The sequence below is a fragment of the Terrapene carolina genome, unplaced genomic scaffold (assembly GCF_002925995.2).
Source record: "Terrapene carolina triunguis isolate 2854851 unplaced genomic scaffold, T_m_triunguis-2.0 Scaffold180, whole genome shotgun sequence".
NCBI lineage: Eukaryota > Metazoa > Chordata > Testudines > Emydidae > Terrapene > Terrapene triunguis.
The window spans coordinates 7,273,719-7,292,172 of NW_020664531.1; the positions used below are offsets into that span (position 1 = coordinate 7,273,719).

Here is an 18,454-nt window from a genome sequence, read left to right on the forward strand (position 1 = left end):
TGAGAGTTTTTCCTCAGTGAAGAGTGCAGGATTGGGCCCCAAACTTCCTGCCCCTGGGAAATATATATATCTCCACTCCTAGCACATTTTTATCATTTTCCTTATTGAGGTAAAGAAAACATTTAGCTTCTCAGCAACATCTGTCATGTTTTCCCAATAGTGTCACAAGGGGCCTGAAGTCTCTCTCACTGACCTCTTGTTCTTTAAATACTTGGGAACTTTTTTCTTGTTTATTTTTGTGTCTTTTACAATTTTTCACTTCTGTCTTTGGTATCCCGATGATTCTTACATTGCTTTTACTTTAAATATATTGTGTATTTTCTCAATAGCGATCACATTATTGATTTGATTTTTTTTAGCTTATACTCCTTTGCAATTTGGGTCTTAGATATGGGTCTAAGTGCTTAGGTCACACAGAAAGTCTGTAGGAACACAGGGAAATCTCCTGAATCCACATCCTCACTATTTTACACTGGATGACTGAATAAAATATATTTGTTTTCAGTACCCTACATTTTCTTCCAACACCTCAAAGAAAAGCCCCTGTTCCTTCTCCAGGTAATGCAGCAGCTATTTTTTTCTGCAAAATACTGTTGTATAATTAGTATTTATTTTAAGAATGTAACACCCTTTTAATACCTAGATTGTAAGTATAATATGCATATTACAGTTAACTGTTTAATTTCTACCAAAATACATATTCTTATTGCACTACTGGTGTACACAGACTTGTTCAGTTGGTGAACTGTGGCAATCAAGTAACTGGTTCCCAGCCCCAAAGGGCTTACATTGAGTCACAACCTGATATTATACAGAATACTAAATACAGAACAGAATAGCAGGCAGTATTGTAGTTGAAGAATAAATGAGCTTTAAGGATATCTTTTTAGCTAGATCTTTCAAATTATAATGTTAAAGAATACTTTCTAATTAACCTTTTAAGCTCACATCTTTAGGTAAAGAAAGAATTGTAAATTGAATATATTCCTCCATTTGGTTCTACTAAGTGCATATTTTTCTAACCTTTCATTAGTTTCCAGTAGAAAGTAGCCTGGAGAGCTATTTGACCTCTTTATGTGCCTGAGAATTCCTATCTGAATGTCCTGGTGACAAAGTGAAGCAGCAGCCTTCAAAGGTTTACAAGATCCCAGCCTATCATGTAACTGGGTGGGGTATATAAGGAAAAGAAAGCTAAGCAGAAGGGTGTGTTTTCTCTTTTTTTTTTTTTTTTTTGGCAGGTGGAGGGAGGCTGTGCCTCTGGGGCGTATAGTCAGCATTTGTCAGAGTTTCTCTTTGTTGCAGTTAACTGAAGTACCTATGCTCCAGTTGCCTGGCTCAAGTGAGAATAGCTACATTGCAAAATAATACACAAGCTGTTGTGTTCACACTGGTGCTGCACCCCCTTGTGTGTGCTGCTAGTGTTTCTGGGGGGTTGTCCCATGGTTCTTTGCACTGCAGTAAGCGGAGCCACTTTATGAATTCTTTCCCAGGAAATTGTGGGAGAATGTCTGTCCTTTCTGGGCAGATGGTAGGAATTGTGGGAAGGAATTGGAGGCCTAGAGGCACTAGAGTGAAGTTAGCTTGTGTCCACATTGCAGAGTGGTCATGTTAGCCACTGATGAGCTGTGATAACTTGAGCTTTAGATTAAACATCCTCCAGTTCAGAGTTTGTCTGTGTGTGTGGATGGGACTCAAATTAGGGGCAACACTCAAGTTAACTTTGCAGTGAAGACAATCCCTTAATTGTGTTGTTTTATTATGGTGCTGTTTAAGCCCTTTGTTTCAAACAATAAATCATGCCCTGGGACAAAGGCTTTAAAAAGACTTGGGCATGGTATTTGCATCCCTTCTCTGGCTGGTGAAACTGCCCACCAATATACAGTTCTGTTAGTTCTGGACACTGGATGCTCTATTCACATGGGTCATATGGGGTTTACCAAAGGAATTAACTTCAGTAAGAGACTGCTTGGCAGTAGCTTGCTTCTTATCTACAACTCCGAGGGGGCATTTAAGGAAGCTAAGAAGCTCCCACATCTTCAGTATGTCTTCCCTGAGGGAGGCTGTGGGATTCCTTAGTCCTGAGTTGTGATATTTACGAAGAAGCCCAATAGTGGTGGTCAATTTCCTTTAGCCTATGTCTACACTGCAACTTGGAGCACGCCTCCCAGCCCAAGTAGATAGACTTGTGCTAGCAGTGCTCAAGTCAGCATGCTAAAAATATCAGCAGGGCAGCACTGAGGGAGGCTACTGAGAGCTATAGTCACCCCAAAATTTTCATTAACCCCTCCATAGCCACCCCGTAGCAGCTGCTGTTCTGCAGCTGCCCAACTCTGAAGGCAGAGCAGAGAGAGTGGCAGCTGCTGGCTGGGCGCACACCTCCAGCAGCAACGGAGAAGTATGCCCGGGCGGGAGGCTGGGGTCCCTGAGAGCAGCCCTCAGTCTGTGTCCCCGCCTGCCAGGGTGCATTGCCCAGGGTCCAGGACTCCCCACAGTGGCGTGGACTGACCCACTCTGGCCCAGGCTACTGGGCCCTCTCCCCATGGTCGCTGATTCCCAAGGGCTCTGCTGGCCCTGAACCTGGGTCCCCCTACCCAGGCAGGTCTTACCAGCTGTGAGCAGCCAGCACCCTGCACTGCCTCACTCCAGCTTCCAGCCTCTGACCTGGGCAGGGGGAAGGGCCATGAAGGGGGTGGGGCCATGGAGGGGGTGAAGTCTCATGGTGGGGGGAGCACAGCCCCCCCTGAATTTTCTGTCTGGCCCATCTCAGCCCCACCCCCCCACCCCCGGGAAGAGGCTGGTGCCACCCCTGAATATCTGAGTGGATGTTGTGACTCCAGTTGCAGCTTGTTCCCTGTAGGCTTGAGAGCCCAAGCCCCAAGGTTCATACTGCTATTTTGAATGGGCTAGCTCAAGCCAAGCCCCACTAGTGCAAGTCAGTCTACATGGGGGCGGGGGAGAGGCTCGCTCTCAGGTGCAGTGTAGACATACCCTGCAGTGATCTTAGCAGGGTGACCAGAGGGCAAGTGTTAAAAATCGGGACATGGTGTGAGGGGTATTGGGTGCCTATATAAGAAAAAGCCCCCAAAATCGGAACTGTCCCTATAAAATCGGGACATCTGGTCACCCTAGAACTTAGGCATGTCTGTGACTGACTCAGTTCTTAATAAGACAAAGTCTAGGAAGGAAGCAAAACTTGGAGACAGCAGGAGCGATCGGAATTTTTTTCTTCTCACCCACTTTCCTGCTGTGCCAATCAATTAATAAGAGAAGTATGTTTAGGGAAATCCTGATCTTCCTGTCTGCAAGAACACAAGTATTAAAGGAAATGATTCTGGAGCAATGCCAATGGTAAGTGAGCAAGAACCATTCAATTAAATAAAATCAATCCTACAAAAATCTTATTTGTAGAGAGACTCAACTGCACTCCTCATTGTTCCATTTTCCCAAATATCAAATCTGACATCCAGTTTATAGATGCAACCTATTTATAGATATTTTTATGGTGCTCATCACCATGGGGAGTGCCTCAATGCTTATCTAAACATATTCCCGAGAGTTGAAAATCTGATTCTGTGGTGATATGCAACACAACATTGCTTGGAAATTAAACAATTCACCATTTTAAAGGGAAAAACTGATTCCCGCCCCCTCCAATTATTTCCAAATCTGATATATGTGTCTTTTAAACAACTCATTCTCCTACCATACTTGGGTCAATATGGATTAAGATTGCTAATGTTTTAAATTATCTTGGTTCACCTCCTTTGTTTCCTATTAATAACATTTCCGCTTTTTTGCCAAAGCAGGGAGGGATTGGCTAGATTAAGCAGCTTCCCTCTAAGAATGCTAGCTTTTGTGGATTGCTTTCCTATCTCTCCCCATTCATTGCATAGGGAACCTGAGCAACTAACTCAGGTTCTGTGTATTGCAGTGTTGTTTCTGTGATTTTTTAGGTGTCTAAAAGGTGCCATTATGTTCAGTGTTGCAATGACTAAGTCCCTTTGTGGATCAAGGTCAAATTGTTTAGACACATGGTGGTACATATGCCATCAAATCTAGTTTATACATTATATGCAAACTCTAGAAAGAAATTGACATGTATGCTTACACTCACTCCATACACATACATGCTGGCTCAGAGCCTGATCCCATTGAAAAATATTGGTTACATGGCAAATCCCCCACTGACTTCAAAGGGACCTGAATTTGTGCTACTGTATACACATACTGTGCACATTTGAATGGTACACACACATCTACACATCCTGTTCAACAACACTGCATCATTTTATGTTTTAGACATGTCTGTCCCAGCATATTAGAGAGATACGCTAGGGGCTGTAATATCTTTTACTGGATCAACAACAGAATAACAGAAGTTGGTCCAATAAAATATATTACCTCCCCCACCTGGTCTGAAACAAAAGTAAACACACATTCCATTGTGCGCACACAGTCACATACATCCAATTCCCCTTACAGTTAAACATGTCCTAATATACACAAGGCCAAATACACACAATTTGTTACACTTGTGTGATTGTGTGTGTATTGGGGTATGTACAGTTTTAAACACACAATTATACACACTTGTAAACACACATACTTCCTGATACACAATAAATTGACTATATACCCATCTTATCACACACGTAATTAACACTCCCTAGTCCATACAGACACACACACATACATTGCCGTTACCCACAGTTACTTGCACAAACATCTTGTTACAGACAGTTACAACACACAACTATCCTGCTGTACACACACACTCACACACACCCTTTGTTGCATACACACACGTCACAGACACATCCTGGGAAACCACAGGCTGAAACCCTCCCCCCCTGTCACAATCACAGTCTCCGGCCCGGCTTTTCCAGCATTGCTCAGCCTGGGCTGGAGAAACAGACAACTCATCCCGACGCGCAGGGCCAGGAAGGGCCCCGCCTCTCCCCAGACACCGCCGCGCCTCCGTGCATTGTCCCACGGCAGCAGCACGGTGGCGGTGGGAACAGCCAGCCCAGCAGCAGCAGCACCAGGCGGAGAAGGCAGCGGGGACGGGAACGCAGGGAGACCAGAGCCCCCAGCCGGTACCGACCCGAGAGGCACCGCAGCAGCAGCAGCCGCATCCCTCACCTGCCGCAGGTGAGCGACCCTTCTCCTGCCCTTCTCCACACGGCGCAGGCTGCGAGAGGGGGCCAGGCAGAGCCGCTGCAGCAGCGCTGGGGCGGGGCTACGTGCCCTTCCCGGGGCCAGAAGGACGGGAGGAGCCCGAGCGGCGGCGGGGCTGGGCGATGCCAGGAAGGGGCACTGAGGGCACAGAGCAAGGTGCTTACGGCGCTAGGTTTCCTGGAACCGGAGCGAGGGAGGAGTGTAAAGTATCCGTGCCGTTGCTAAGGGCATGCTGCTAGCACACTTCCTGCCGCTCCCTAGTAGCGGAGCTTGGTCCAGCAGCAGCAGCAGCAGCACCCATCTCTTCCCTCCTCTGCCAGAGACCTGACTCCCCTGTTTCGTTTCCAGCTTGAAAACCAGTGCAACAGCTTGTGCCATTCAAATACTATTGAGAGCGACTGGAATTGGGCAGCCGCTGGAGTTCAGCTTCTCCTTCCCAGCAAGGTAGGTTACAGCTGATGCAACTGAAGCCAAGCAATGCCCTCCTTTAACTGTGCAGAGAGATGCGTAGTGTGTCGATTGCTATTGTGCCCAATATACGCATTTCTAGTTAAAATTCCAGTACTGGAAGCCCTTTGTGGGAACTGGGATTTCATTTATTTGTCTTTCTTGACTATAACAGCATTTAAAAGAGAACTGGATAAATTCATGGAGGTTAAGTCCATTAATGGCTATTAGCCACGATGGGTAAGGAATGGTGTCCCTAGACTCTGTTTGTCAGAGGGTGGAGATGGATGGCAGAAGAGAGATCACTTGATCATTACCTGTTAGGTTCACTCCCTCTGGGGCACCTGGCATTGGTCACTGTCGGTAGACAGTATACTGGGCTAGATGGACCTTTGGTCTGACCCAGTATGGCCGTTCTTATGTTCCTCGCCTTGCTGATGAGGAAATGAATCTTAAAACCAACAGCATTGTACTGTTCTTTTATGAAATGCCAGAATTTTTGCTGGTACTGGTAGAGAGCTTTATGGGGTCAGATGTTTGGCCCGGGAGGTAGTTTTTCTTTGGAGCAAAGTACACCCATGTTTCACAATTAGACTAACAGATCAGCTACAGGTTCCTCCTTATACACGTGAAGAAACCCATACTGAACTGTCATTATATGAGTGATATATAAGTATGCATACAATATGAAGGGAAAGCCTTCTGCAGAAGTGCTATATAATGGAAGCAATCACTTAAGGATGAGGAAAAATATGCTCATACTGCAAATTGAGGGCCTAACCAACTCCTGTTAATGTCAGCAGGAGTCATTCCAATGAGTTTAATAGGAGATGGATCAGAACCTGAGTATTAGCTCCTACTTTAAAAAAATACTAGTAAGACATTAATCAAAGAAAGCCACAGTAAAAATTATGGGCTTTGCATAGTTGTAAAATAGTAATCATCAGATCTGAACACTGATTAAAATAGGGAATCTACTTCTAGGTTTGAAATTTGCACCTGTTTTGTACTATATACTGTGTACCTTCTTCAGAAAACAATAATTTCTTAACACCTATCTAACATCACTGGTATCATAGAAAAGGAAGATTGTTAAAATAGTTTCCATGGCTATCATAAATGAAATTTTTCTTTTAAGTAATGTTTTCTATTTTAGTAGATTTTATTAATCTATGTATCTAGCGATCTATAACACACTAGCGTATTGAAGTGAATATTGATTCCTTAGTAAAGAGGATTAAAGCTCCAAAATTAAAAGTCCTGAAAATAATTTAAATAGTTGAAAATTTACTTCAAAAATCATTTAATCATTCATCAGTTTAGGCACTAAACAGGATGTGAAAGACTCCTTCTCCATCTGGGATCAAATGCAGCCTGTATATTAGTTATACAATTATACATTCTTATTATTGGAAATAATATAATTCCAGTTCTCTCACATACTTGGATCAATAATTGCCTAAGAATTGTAGCATGATTTTATGCAAACATTAACCCATTTAACAATTATGTTCGACCTCTATTAAGTACTTGTAATGATGCCTGACTATAATCACAGAGGCAAGTCCATGGAGTTGGACCAGTGTAACTGGTGATGAAATTTGACCCAGTACTTTTATAGTTTACTGCAATGTCTCTATACATTTAATATAGTTTCTTTTGATAAAGCTGATTACCCTAAATAAAGGAAAAACCCTTCCTGTAAGCATCAGCACATTTCCAATACTCAGTAACTTGTTATGAGCGGGGTGAAACCTGTTATAAGTTGAGTTAAAACCCCAGTTAACATAACTGTGAGCATAAGCCCCCACCTAAAACAACCTGCCCTATGTGAACCTGCACAGGAACTTTTGTCTGAATATTATTATGGGTAGGTTGTGTGTGTGTGTGTAGAGAGAGATCACACACAAACTGAGGACAGAGGGGCGTCTGTGTGTGTGTGTGTGTGTGGGTAGAGATCACATACAAACTGAGGACAGAGAGAGGGAGAGGCAAGAAAGCCAATTAGGAGCTCCGAGCCTCTAATCACAGTGTGACCCTGGAAAAAAGCTAGAGAGAGCACTTTTGGGTCTGGTGTTGGCTCACGACGCGTGGGGATGGAGACTAAGGCTTTGTCTACACTAGTACTTTTGTTGGCAAAGCTTTTATCGGTCAGGGGTGCAAAAAGAACACCCCCCCCCCAACTGAAAGTTTCACTGACAAAAGCACCCGTGTGGGCAGTGTTATGTCAGCAGGAGATGCTCTGCCGCCGACACAGCTACACCACTCATTGGGGGGCGGTTTGATTATGTTGACAGGAGAGCTCTCTCCCACCAGCATAAAGCAGTTACTCAGGAGACCTTACAGCGGCACAGCTGCAGCGGTACATCTGTGTCATTGTAAGGTCCATAGTGTAGGTCCACACTACCCGCCCGATTCGGTGGGTAGAGATCGATCTTCTGGGATCGATTTATCGCGTCTCATCTGGATGTGATAAATCGATCCCAGAAGTGTTCCCCCGTCGACTGCGGAACTCCTGCTCGCCGAGAGGAGGAAGCGCTGTCGACGGGGGAGCTTGCCTGCGCCGCGTGGACCCGCAGTAAGTAAACTTAGTTCGATCTAGGAAACGTCGACTTCAGCTACGCTATTCTCGTAGCTGAAGTTGCATTTCCTAGATCGATCCCCCGCCCCAGTGTGGACCAGCCCTAAGAAATTGCTCCTTTTGTTCTTGGTTCCTTCCATATTCAGAGACACAGGACTTTGCTCATTCCTTGTTAGTAAACAGACTGCATCGAAGAAAAATACTGGACTCCATCAATTTCTACTTCCAGCTGGAACATCCCCAGGCCCCCAAACTTTTCACTAGCCACTGGAGTCAAAAAGGGGCAACACACTTCTCTTTTTCCACATGTAAATATTCAGGCTTTTTTCATCAGATCTTCTCTGTTTCTTTCTCGGAAATAATTTATTTTGTAATTTTGTTGCAAAATCTGACTCTTTCCTTCTATTGCAGTCATTAGGTTGAGTGTTTCTTTAAGGAAGAGATTTGACTCAATAGTGTTCACTTCCCATGTATTTTTTACTTACAGGATTTGGGCTCAGCAATGATGCAGAACTTCCTTTACGACATTTTATAATTTGTCTTAGTCATACAGAATGTGTCAATTCTATTTTGCATAAGAATGACAAAAATGTCTTTGTGTAGTTCAAGTTCTGATGCAGGGATATTTAATCCACTGGCATCAGCTGTAAAACTGTCCATATTAATTTTGGGTAAATGCATATTTAAAAAAAATCTAATGGTCAGATGGTCACATTGTTGAAATTTCACAATTTTTGAAGGGGCTGTATTATGTGTGGAACTTATTATTAATGTTTTTATTTAATTTTTTGGAGTTAAGATTAATGCCTATATAGACTAGATGCAACATCTGTGTTACAGTTAATTAAACTAATTTTAAAATGGGACTACGCAGTGTGTAAAATTAAGCATACGTGTAGATCTTTGGAGGATCAAGGCCTTATTTTGTCACTGAAGTACCATACACTGTTTTCTTCCTTCAGGTCTATCTGTATAGAATGGCACCTGGTGTAACAGCTGAGAAGAAGACTGAGGATGAACAGTCATCAAAGTAAGAACCAAAACTAATTTCAATATCTACTTTGAATTTATATAAACGTACCACTTTTAACTCCTCCCAAATAGCATGTTTTTCATTTCACAACCTAATTTTTTAAATAGTAGAACTCTACAGAACATATGTGGACTGTGGCCAGGTCTAAGCTCAAAACTTTCGCTGCTATTGTAATATCAGTTAGGCATGTGATTTCTTTCCAATATTTTTGTCCTGGGAAAAGCATTAGTGAGGACTCAGTTATACTGGCAAAAAAGTGAGTTGGCAGGTATAGTTTTATTTAGTTCAGACAACAGCACTCTTGTTGTATAATATAAGTTGTGTCTAAATTAGAAGGGTTTGCCAGAATAGCTATACCAGTATACTTATACTGAAAAATCAAGTGTAGACTAGGCCTGTGCATGAAATCCTGGTTCAACTGAAGTCAATGGGAGCTTTACCATTGACTTGAATAGTGCCAGAATTTCATCCCATGTATTTTGGAATTTTGAACAAATATTTCAATCCACTTATCTCATTCTTTCTTTAGATTTATGTTGGTATAAGAAAATGAGTGTCAAAGATTAATGGTTAGCCCTCAGATATTTTTATTTACTTAGCTGGCACCTAAAATGTGGGAGGCACTTTACACAGATACAAGAGGAAAAGTTCTCTGCTCTGAAGAGTTTACTACGTAATGCTTCAATCCTGCAAAAACTTTACTATCATAAACTCATGGTACTGCTTGTTGTAGTAAAGTTAATGATATACATAAGTGTTTGCAAGATTGGAGCCCAAGGCCCTAGGTGTCTGTGGGTGCAGGGGTCCATCTGTATGCATCTGATTACAGGGGTGTGGCCCTATAAGGACAAAATGCAGACAGAGGGAGAGAGGGGAAACAATTTTAAAGCCAATCATGCAGACAATGCTGTTGGAACAGGCCTTGTGAATTTGACAATATTTGTGGATTTTTATATATATACACATACACATACACATACAGGGCCGGCTCCAGGGTTTTGGCCGCCCTAAGCAGCTAAAAAAAAAAAAAAAAAAGCCGCGATCGCAATCTGCGGCGGCAATTCGGTGGGAGGTCCTTCGCTCTGAGCAGGAGTGAGGGACCGGCCGCCGAATTGCCGCCGAATAGCTGGACGTGCCGCCCCCCTCCAGAGTGGCCGCCCCAAGCACCTGCTTGCCAGGCTGGTGCCTGGAGCTGGCCCTGTGTATATATTTATATTAGGGCTGTTGATTAATCACAGTTAACTCACACAAGTAACTCAAAAAAATTAATCGTGATTAATCACAGTTTTAATCCCACTGTTAAACAATAGAATACCAATTGAAATGTATTAACTATTTTGGATGTTTTTCTAGATTTTCATATATATTCTATTCTGTGTTGTAATTGAAATCAAAGTGTATATTATTTTTTATTACAAATATTTGCACTGTAAAAATTATAAATAAAAGAAATAGTATTTTTCAAAAATATTTAAATAAATTGAATTCTATTATTGTTTAACAGTGTGATTAATCGCGTGTTTTTTTTTAAATGAGAGATTAATCAATTAATTTTTTTAATAGCTTGACAGCCCTAATATTAATCCTGTGATTAAAACCATTAATCGCAGGATTAATCGTACTGTTAATAATAGAATGCCATTTATTTTTGGATATTTTCTACATTTTCAAATATATTGATTTCAATTACAACACATGACGAAGGGGCATACAAATGTTTAGCATATCTGGCACGTAAATACTTTGCAATGCTGGCTACAAAAGTGCCATCTAAATGCCTGTTCTCACTTTCTGGTGACATTGAAAATAAGAAGAGGGCAACATTATTGCCTGTAAATGTAAACAAACTTGTTTGTCTCAGCGATTGTCTGAACAAGAAGTAGGACTGAGTGGACTTGTAGGCTCTGAAGATTTACATTTTTTTTTTTACATAACTGCACTCAAAAACAAAACAATCTACATTTGCAAGTTGCACTTTCACGACAAAGAGCTTGCACTACAGTACTTGTATGAGGTGAATTGAAAAATACTATTTCTTTTGTTTATCATTTTTACAGTGCAAATATTTATAATCAAAAATAATATACACATTTTGATTTCAATTACAAGACAGAATACAATATATATGCAAATGTAGAAAAACATCCAAAATATTTAATACATTTCAATTGGTATTCTATTGTTTAACAGTGCTATTAAAACTGCAATTAATTGTGATAAATTTTTTTAATCACGATTAATTTTTTTGAGTTAATCACGTGAGTTAACTGCGATTAATCGACAGCCCTAATATATATAGATAGATAGATAGATACAGAGAGAGAGAGAGAGAGAGATTTTAGTGTATTACAGTTTACTTCATTATGTCTTGGGTTGCGCTTTTATCACAAAAGGGCTGGTATCCAAATAAAAAGAAAGTGTTTTCTGCATGTGCAAAAACAAACTGTTGAATGATTCTAAAACACATCCTATTTGAATCTTGTAGTGACTCCAGCAAATATCACGATAGTCAAGTAATTGCTCTGTATCATTGGTACAAAGAGGTTAAGTCCCACATAATCTGGCAGAAATAGTTCTGAATGATACTGTGGAGTATTGGTCTGGGGACACTGATTGTCCAAAGCCACAATCTGCAGGGCCAGCTGGGCCTTTCTGATGATGTCATAGCTGTTCATCAGCACTCTCTATGGCATGGCTGTGACCTCATCATCCCTACACCAAGTTTGTTAAATAGGGGGAGGGATAAGTAGGGGAACAAAGGTAACCCAAGTACTCTCTGGGGACAGTTAGGACCAGTGAGATGTTGGGAGAGGGCATTGCTAAACTGCCCAAAATGCCAATCTGCTTTTTCAGCCATATTCTCTTGTTAAAGCCAACTGTTGCTTAATGAACATTTAGTGAATTGATTTTGAAAGGGCGATTTGTCACATTGTGTGGGATGGGTCAGTTTAAAACAGTGGTGTAGAAGTAAAAAAAGAAGTAGGTAAGCTAACCTAAACTAAACTCCATATTTCCCAAATGAGAAATGGGCAACTCTGTTTATCCTTGACTATACTACTGGTTAAAACTGACACTTTTCCTCCTTCAGCCCCTTCCCACAACCTCACAGATCTGCCTCTCTGTAGAGGATGGGATGGGGAGAAGGGGACTACATAGCCCAGGGAATCTTAGAGAGAAATTGTCAGGAAAAAAATTAAACTATTCATATATTCAAATTGTTAGGGGAAAAATGTTTATAACTTTTCCCTATTTTCTCCAATTTTTTCACTGGGAACTAATTTCCCTACTGGAAGGATATGTTACAAAAACCTCCATAAAATTGATTTGTCGTTTTTTAAAGACTAAACCTAAATTTACTAAGCCATATTCCCAACAGAAATGAGCCACTCCAGGGTATGCATTACTGAGGGTATGTGTACGCTGCGGAGACTATACCAGCATAACCCTCTAGAGTAAACACAGCCTACAGTGACTGAACGTTTTTTTTCTGTCATTGTAGGAACACCACCTCCCTGAACGATGATAGCTACCTCAACAGAAGCATTGTTCTGTCCACATAGCTACATCTACACTGGATGTTATTTCGGCATAGCTACATTGGTCAGAGCTGTGGTTTTTTCATACCCCTGACTGACGTAACTATGCTGATATAACTTTCAAGTGTAGACAAAGCCTAAGCTATTAATTCATGATTCTGGGTGCAGAAGGCACTGGGCCTTTGGCCTCGTGTGTCATAAATAGGGTTGCCAACCCTCCGGGATTGGCCTGGAGTTGCCAGGAATTAAAGATTAATCTTTAATTAAAGATTATGTCATGTGATGAAATCTCTAGGAATTCGTCCAACCAAAATTGCAACCCTAATCACAAAGCACTTTGAGGTGTACACCAAGAGTCTACACCAGTTTCTGGCTAATAGTTAGAGTTTCCAGCCTGCTATGGCTTCACTTGTAAGCTGACTTCTGTAAAGTTTCCATGGCCTAATACAGAAGTTGCATATATAATTTTCCTCTATCCAGTCTGCATTCAACTTAATGTGAGGATATCATAAAGTGTCATGGATCTGATTTTTCCCCATTGCTCTTGGCATAGTCTAATTCCTCAGTCAAGGCTGGATGCGCCATCTCTTTTCACTAACTAGTCAGAGGAGCTGTTTCTAGACAAATGGTTTATCAGTCTTTATTTAAAAAAAAACAATGAAGAGTACTCATGGCACCTTAGAGGCTAGTCTCTCAGGTGCCACAAGGACTCCTCATTGTTTTTGCTGATACAGACTAACATGGCTACCACCCTGAACAACCTGACTTTATTTGTGTCTTTTCTTCCCTTTCTGTTCGTTTTTACACTTTTCTCTGTTTTCTCTTATCGCTTCTGTATTTTCCCCCCTACTGTGTTGTCTCTGATTTCCACTTCTTCCCCGTTGTCTCTCTCATCTCCTCTTTCAGATCCCCGTTTGTGTTGTCACCAATCTCACCAGCTCCTACTTAGATTCTGTCATTGCTTTCCTCCCACTACGGTCTGGGTGCATGGCTCCAATGGATCCACTCTGCTTGGGATTCCCACTGGGACTGCCCCTGAAATCCTCAAGAAGGTGGGAGGGCTGGTCAAAATATCTTGATGTTCGTCCATCCTTATCGATGAAGACCTCAACAACTCATTCTTTCGATGACCGGGCTCTGTGCGTCCGAAGATGACTGATCAGTCCGATTCGGGCGTGGAACGTCCTGTCACACATCGGGTAGACATGTAATGGCACTGTCGATGATGTACGAGCAGCTCTGGACTTGCGCAGGTCACGGTTTTTTTCAGCCTCAGCAATACGCCTCGCCTCAGAGGTATTACTGCCTGTGTGAATGAGGCTGTGCCATGCTGGACGGTTCAGTGCGAAGGTTTCCCATGTGGCGGTGTTGATCTCGAAAGACTTCAAAGAGGTCTTCAGCGTGTCCTTGAACTGCTTCTTTTGTCCTCCATGGGAGCGCTTTCCCTGAGTGAGTTCTCCGTAGAAGAGCTGTTTAGGAATGCGTTCGTCTGACATTCTCACGACATGTCCAGCCCACCTGGTCTGGGCTCTCATCAGCAATGTGTGAACTGACGGCAGACTGGCTCTAGTAAGGACATCAGTATCGGGCACTTTGTTCTGCCATCTGATTTTTAGAAGCTTTCACAGACAGGAAATGTGGAAGTGATTGAGCCTTTGTGCATGACTCCGATAGACAGTCCACGTCTCACAGGCGTACAGCAGAGTTGAAAGCACCACTGCTCGGTAGACCTTCAGCTTCGTTGGTAGGCTGATCCCTCAATGTTCCCAAACGTTGGAGCACAATCGGCCAAATGCAGAGCTGGCTTTAGCAATTCTGCAGTTTACTTCATCATCGATTGACACTGCTCGGGAAAGGGTACTGCCCAGGTACGTGAAGTAGTCCACTGTCTGAAGTCTCTGTCCATTTACAGTGATGGACGGTTCTGGGGCGTGGGGAGCTGGCTGGTGCATGACCTCAGTCTTCTTGATGTTAATGGTGAGACCGAAGTTGTTGCATGCAGTTGAAAACTTGTCCATACTGGCTTGCATTTCCGGCTCTGTACTAGCATTCAGAACACAATCATCGGCAAAGAGAAAGTCTCGAAGTACAGTTTCCTTCACCTTGGTGATGGCACGCAGTCGCCTCAGATTGAATAGTTTCCCATCAGTTCTATACTTCAGGCCTACTCCTTCAGTGCAGTGTTGAAAGGCTTCAGTCAAAGTGACAGAGAATATCATGCTGAACAAAGTGCTAAAACACACCCTTGCTTGACGTTGGTGACTGGGAAGGCCTCAGATGTTTCACCGTCATCCAGGACACGAGCCATCATACCGTGATGAAATTGACGTACCATTCGTATAAATCTGTCTGGACAGCCAAATTTCGACATGATCCTCCACAGGCCCTGGCGACTGACAGAGTCAAATGCTTTCGTGAGGTCCACAAAAGTTGTATAGAGTTCACGATTCTGCTCTTGACATTTCTCCTGTAGCTGACGCACAGCGAAGATCATGTCAAAATATAATACGAACTTTGCTGCAGTTTCTTCATGTGGCAGGAGGGTGTGGTGCACATTGTACCTGCCTGCCACAACCCCATCCTCACCTCCTCCCTAGCCTTGGCTCCACAACCAGTTTCAATACTTAATATTAAATTATTTTAGGCAGGGCTGGTAGCACTCCCTATTACTAAGATTGCCTAACACGAGACATTATACAATCCCATTTTCAGCTCCTTATAACTTTCAAACTTCAACCGTTAGGGCTGAAATTTTCCATGCAGGCTGGTAGGAAAATACACTGGCTTGCAATGTTAACATTCTGTCAACTTCTTCTTTGAGAAGCTTTAGCACCTCCATGCTTTGGAGCAGGGACTTGAAATTTTGCATGGGGAGGTCTGGGTGTCAGGGATGTATCTTTTGATGATCCCCTAAAATCTGCTCAAATTTGACCAAGTTGTCAGTCTTTGAAACTTCACAGTTCACATACGCTCAGTAGAGATGTCATAGAATTTTGCTGCTAAATTCTCCAAAGATTCTGTGCTCACTGAGCATGCTCCCTCCCAGGGCCGGCTCCAGAGTTTTTGCCGCCCCAAGTGGCAGGGAAGAAAAAAAAAAAGCCGTGATCGCGATCGGCGGCAGCTCTACCGCTGCCACTTCATTCTTCGGTGGCAATTCGGCGGCAGGTCCTTCCCTCCGAGAGGGACCGAGGGACCCGCCGCCGAATTGCCGCCGAAGAGCCAGACATGCCACCCCTTTCCGTTGGCCACCCCAAGCACCTGCTTGCTGCTCTGGTGCCTGGAGCTGGCCCTGCTCCCTCCCCTCAGAGCTCATACATGTGTCTGGACTGGGCATGCACCATCCCCACATGGCTGGGCACCTGAATTGAAAGCAGGGATCCTGTGTCTCTTATGCTTTCAATGACTCGCCACCCCCCTATCAGGTGTCCAGGCAGTATGAAGGGGGAAGCCACATGACTTTAATGCAGAGAGGTTGAGAGCAGAATTAGGGGGCACTGGGAGGGGAAGGAAAGGAGTAGATTGGATCAAGGAGCTTGGGGAGACTGATACTGGCTGGGAGGGGAGATGGGGACTGGTTGAACTCAGAGACTGGAGTGGGAACTAGTGACAGAAACAGGGTGGGTTGGGGGAAGCAGGTCTGAAGGGGAGGGAGGAGACTGGAACTGGCTGGACAAGGACACTGAGACTGGGAACCAGTGGGTGGGGGAATGGGGACGGATGGGAGATAGGTCTGATGAGGAGCTGGGGTGTAAAGGCAGAACTGGGACTGGCTGGGTAAAAAGACTGGAGACAAAGAATTGAGGTCGGGGGAACTGGAACTGGCTGGACAAGGAGCCTGGGACAGGGAGCTCTGAGGGAGAGACTAGGATTGCCTGGCCAAGAAGAATGGGACTGGGACAAAGAGCCAGGGGTGGGGAGGACTGAAGAGGAACAGGTTGGAGGGGTCAGACTTGGATTAGGGTGGCGGGACAGAGAGAAGTGTCTGTGACCGTTAAAGGGAACATTCCTCTCCAGAGCGTGGAATGAAACTCAAGATTCCAGAGTCTCACTATTCTTCTGCTGTCAGCAAATATCTGTGAAACCCACTGGAAAGATGCATGTCTCATCTGACTTAGTGCTGGTCCATATAGAAGATGACAACCTACTATTACTATCATTACTCTTAAGAGGCATGTGTCTGTGTGGTGAATCTGAGGGCAGGTCTTCACTACGGGGGGGGGGGTCGATTTAAGATACGCAAATTCAGCTACGCGAATAGCGTAGCTGAATTCGACGTATCGCAGCCGACTTACCCCGCTGTAAGGACGGTGGCAAAATCGACCTCCGCGGCTTCCCGTCGACGGTGCTTACTCCCACCTCCGCTGGTGGAGTAAGAGCGTCGATTCGGGGATCGATTGTCGCGTCCCGACGAGATGCGATAATTCGATCCCCGAGAGGTCGATTTCTACCCGCCGATTCAGGCGGGTAGTGTAGACCTAGCCTAAAAGTTACACTTTGCTGATCAACCACGTGGTGTCAGCATGATGCCACATGATGAAATTTGTTTTTTTCAGTTTGCTTTTTTAAAAAACTAGGAAATTGCACACACAAACACAAACTGCATTAAAAGAACATAGTAAGGTCGTAAAGTCAAACACTCAAAAGTTAGAAAATGCCAATATTAAGGTTGTCTCTACAACCCTTCATTTGGCCCCCCATGTGTGTATTACTCCTGGGGAAATTCTGCACCAAAAAAAATAAAAATTCTGAGCACAGTATTTTAAAATTCTGCAAAATTCTGAATATTTTATTTCTCAAAATAACAATATAATCATGCCAGTTTCAATAATTTTGGTAATTTATTTCAAAATACCTGTCAGCAAGTATGTCTGTAACAATACAGACAAAAAAAAAAAAAGATTCTGGTATTTTTTTTTTTTTTTTACAAATAGATTCCTTACTAGGCATATTAATACAGAATGTTGAGTAATTCATTTAAATTACAATACAGAACTGTATTTCCTGCACCTGCCAGAAGCAATGCAAAGGCTTGGGGGAGTCAGTGGTAATGGAGGAGCTGAGGGAGAGGGAAGGAGCCTGGGAGTGAACCTGGAAGGTTGTTGGGTGTAGGTGGGAGAAGTATGGAATGGGTGCTTTTTTGGGGGGAGCGGCAGGATTGTTAGGGAGTTGGGAAGCCTCCCCCATGCAGACCTTGACTGACCCCAAGTCTCTCCCATTCAGTCAGGCACATCTGCCTCTGTCTCCGCACTCCCTATCCCTATGGGTTTCTGCAGCCTCCTCCCCCATCCCCATGTGTCCCTGCAGTCCCCGTCCCATGTGGCCTTGAACCCCCACTCCCATTCAGCCCCTGGCTTAACATTGTCACCCCACTAGCTCCTGAGCCTGTACCCCAATCCCCCCACTAAACATTCTGAACCCCCAGTGTATGACCCCCAGCAGCCCCATGTGCCCCACTCTGTCTGTCCTAACCTGGCTCTGCAGGCAGGGTGCTGTGATGAACTTCTCCTGGGGGAATTCTGTGGCACTGTGCATGCACAGAATTTTTTCCCCACAGAAAATACATTCTGTCACAGTGCTGCAGTTCTGCTTTTTGCCCGCCAGAGGCCGCTGTGGGACCAGAACTGCATTCATGATGCTAAGTATCAGGGGGTAGCCGTGTTAGTCTGTATCTACAAAAAC

At 43.6% G+C, this 18,454-nt stretch overlaps 2 protein-coding genes across 2 annotated transcripts in view; both read left to right on the top strand.

The window, feature by feature from the left end:
• The window catches only part of LOC113407024 (uncharacterized protein C7orf57-like), a 28,543-nt gene extending 19,734 nt beyond the window's left edge, over positions 1-8,809 (top strand). Inside the window, exon 8 of the mRNA XM_029912070.1 lies at positions 8,694-8,809. Coding sequence (XP_029767930.1) covers positions 8,694-8,809 — 116 coding nt within the window. The remainder of the gene's footprint in view (positions 1-8,693) is intronic.
• A 374-nt stretch (positions 8,810-9,183) lies between these two features.
• Positions 9,184-18,454, top strand: part of LOC112117072 (uridine phosphorylase 1) — a 17,403-nt gene continuing 8,132 nt past the window's right edge. The window contains exons 1-2 of the mRNA XM_029912071.1: positions 9,184-9,236; positions 9,839-9,956. Of these exons, the coding sequence (XP_029767931.1) occupies positions 9,184-9,236; positions 9,839-9,956 (171 nt within the window). The remainder of the gene's footprint in view (positions 9,237-9,838; positions 9,957-18,454) is intronic.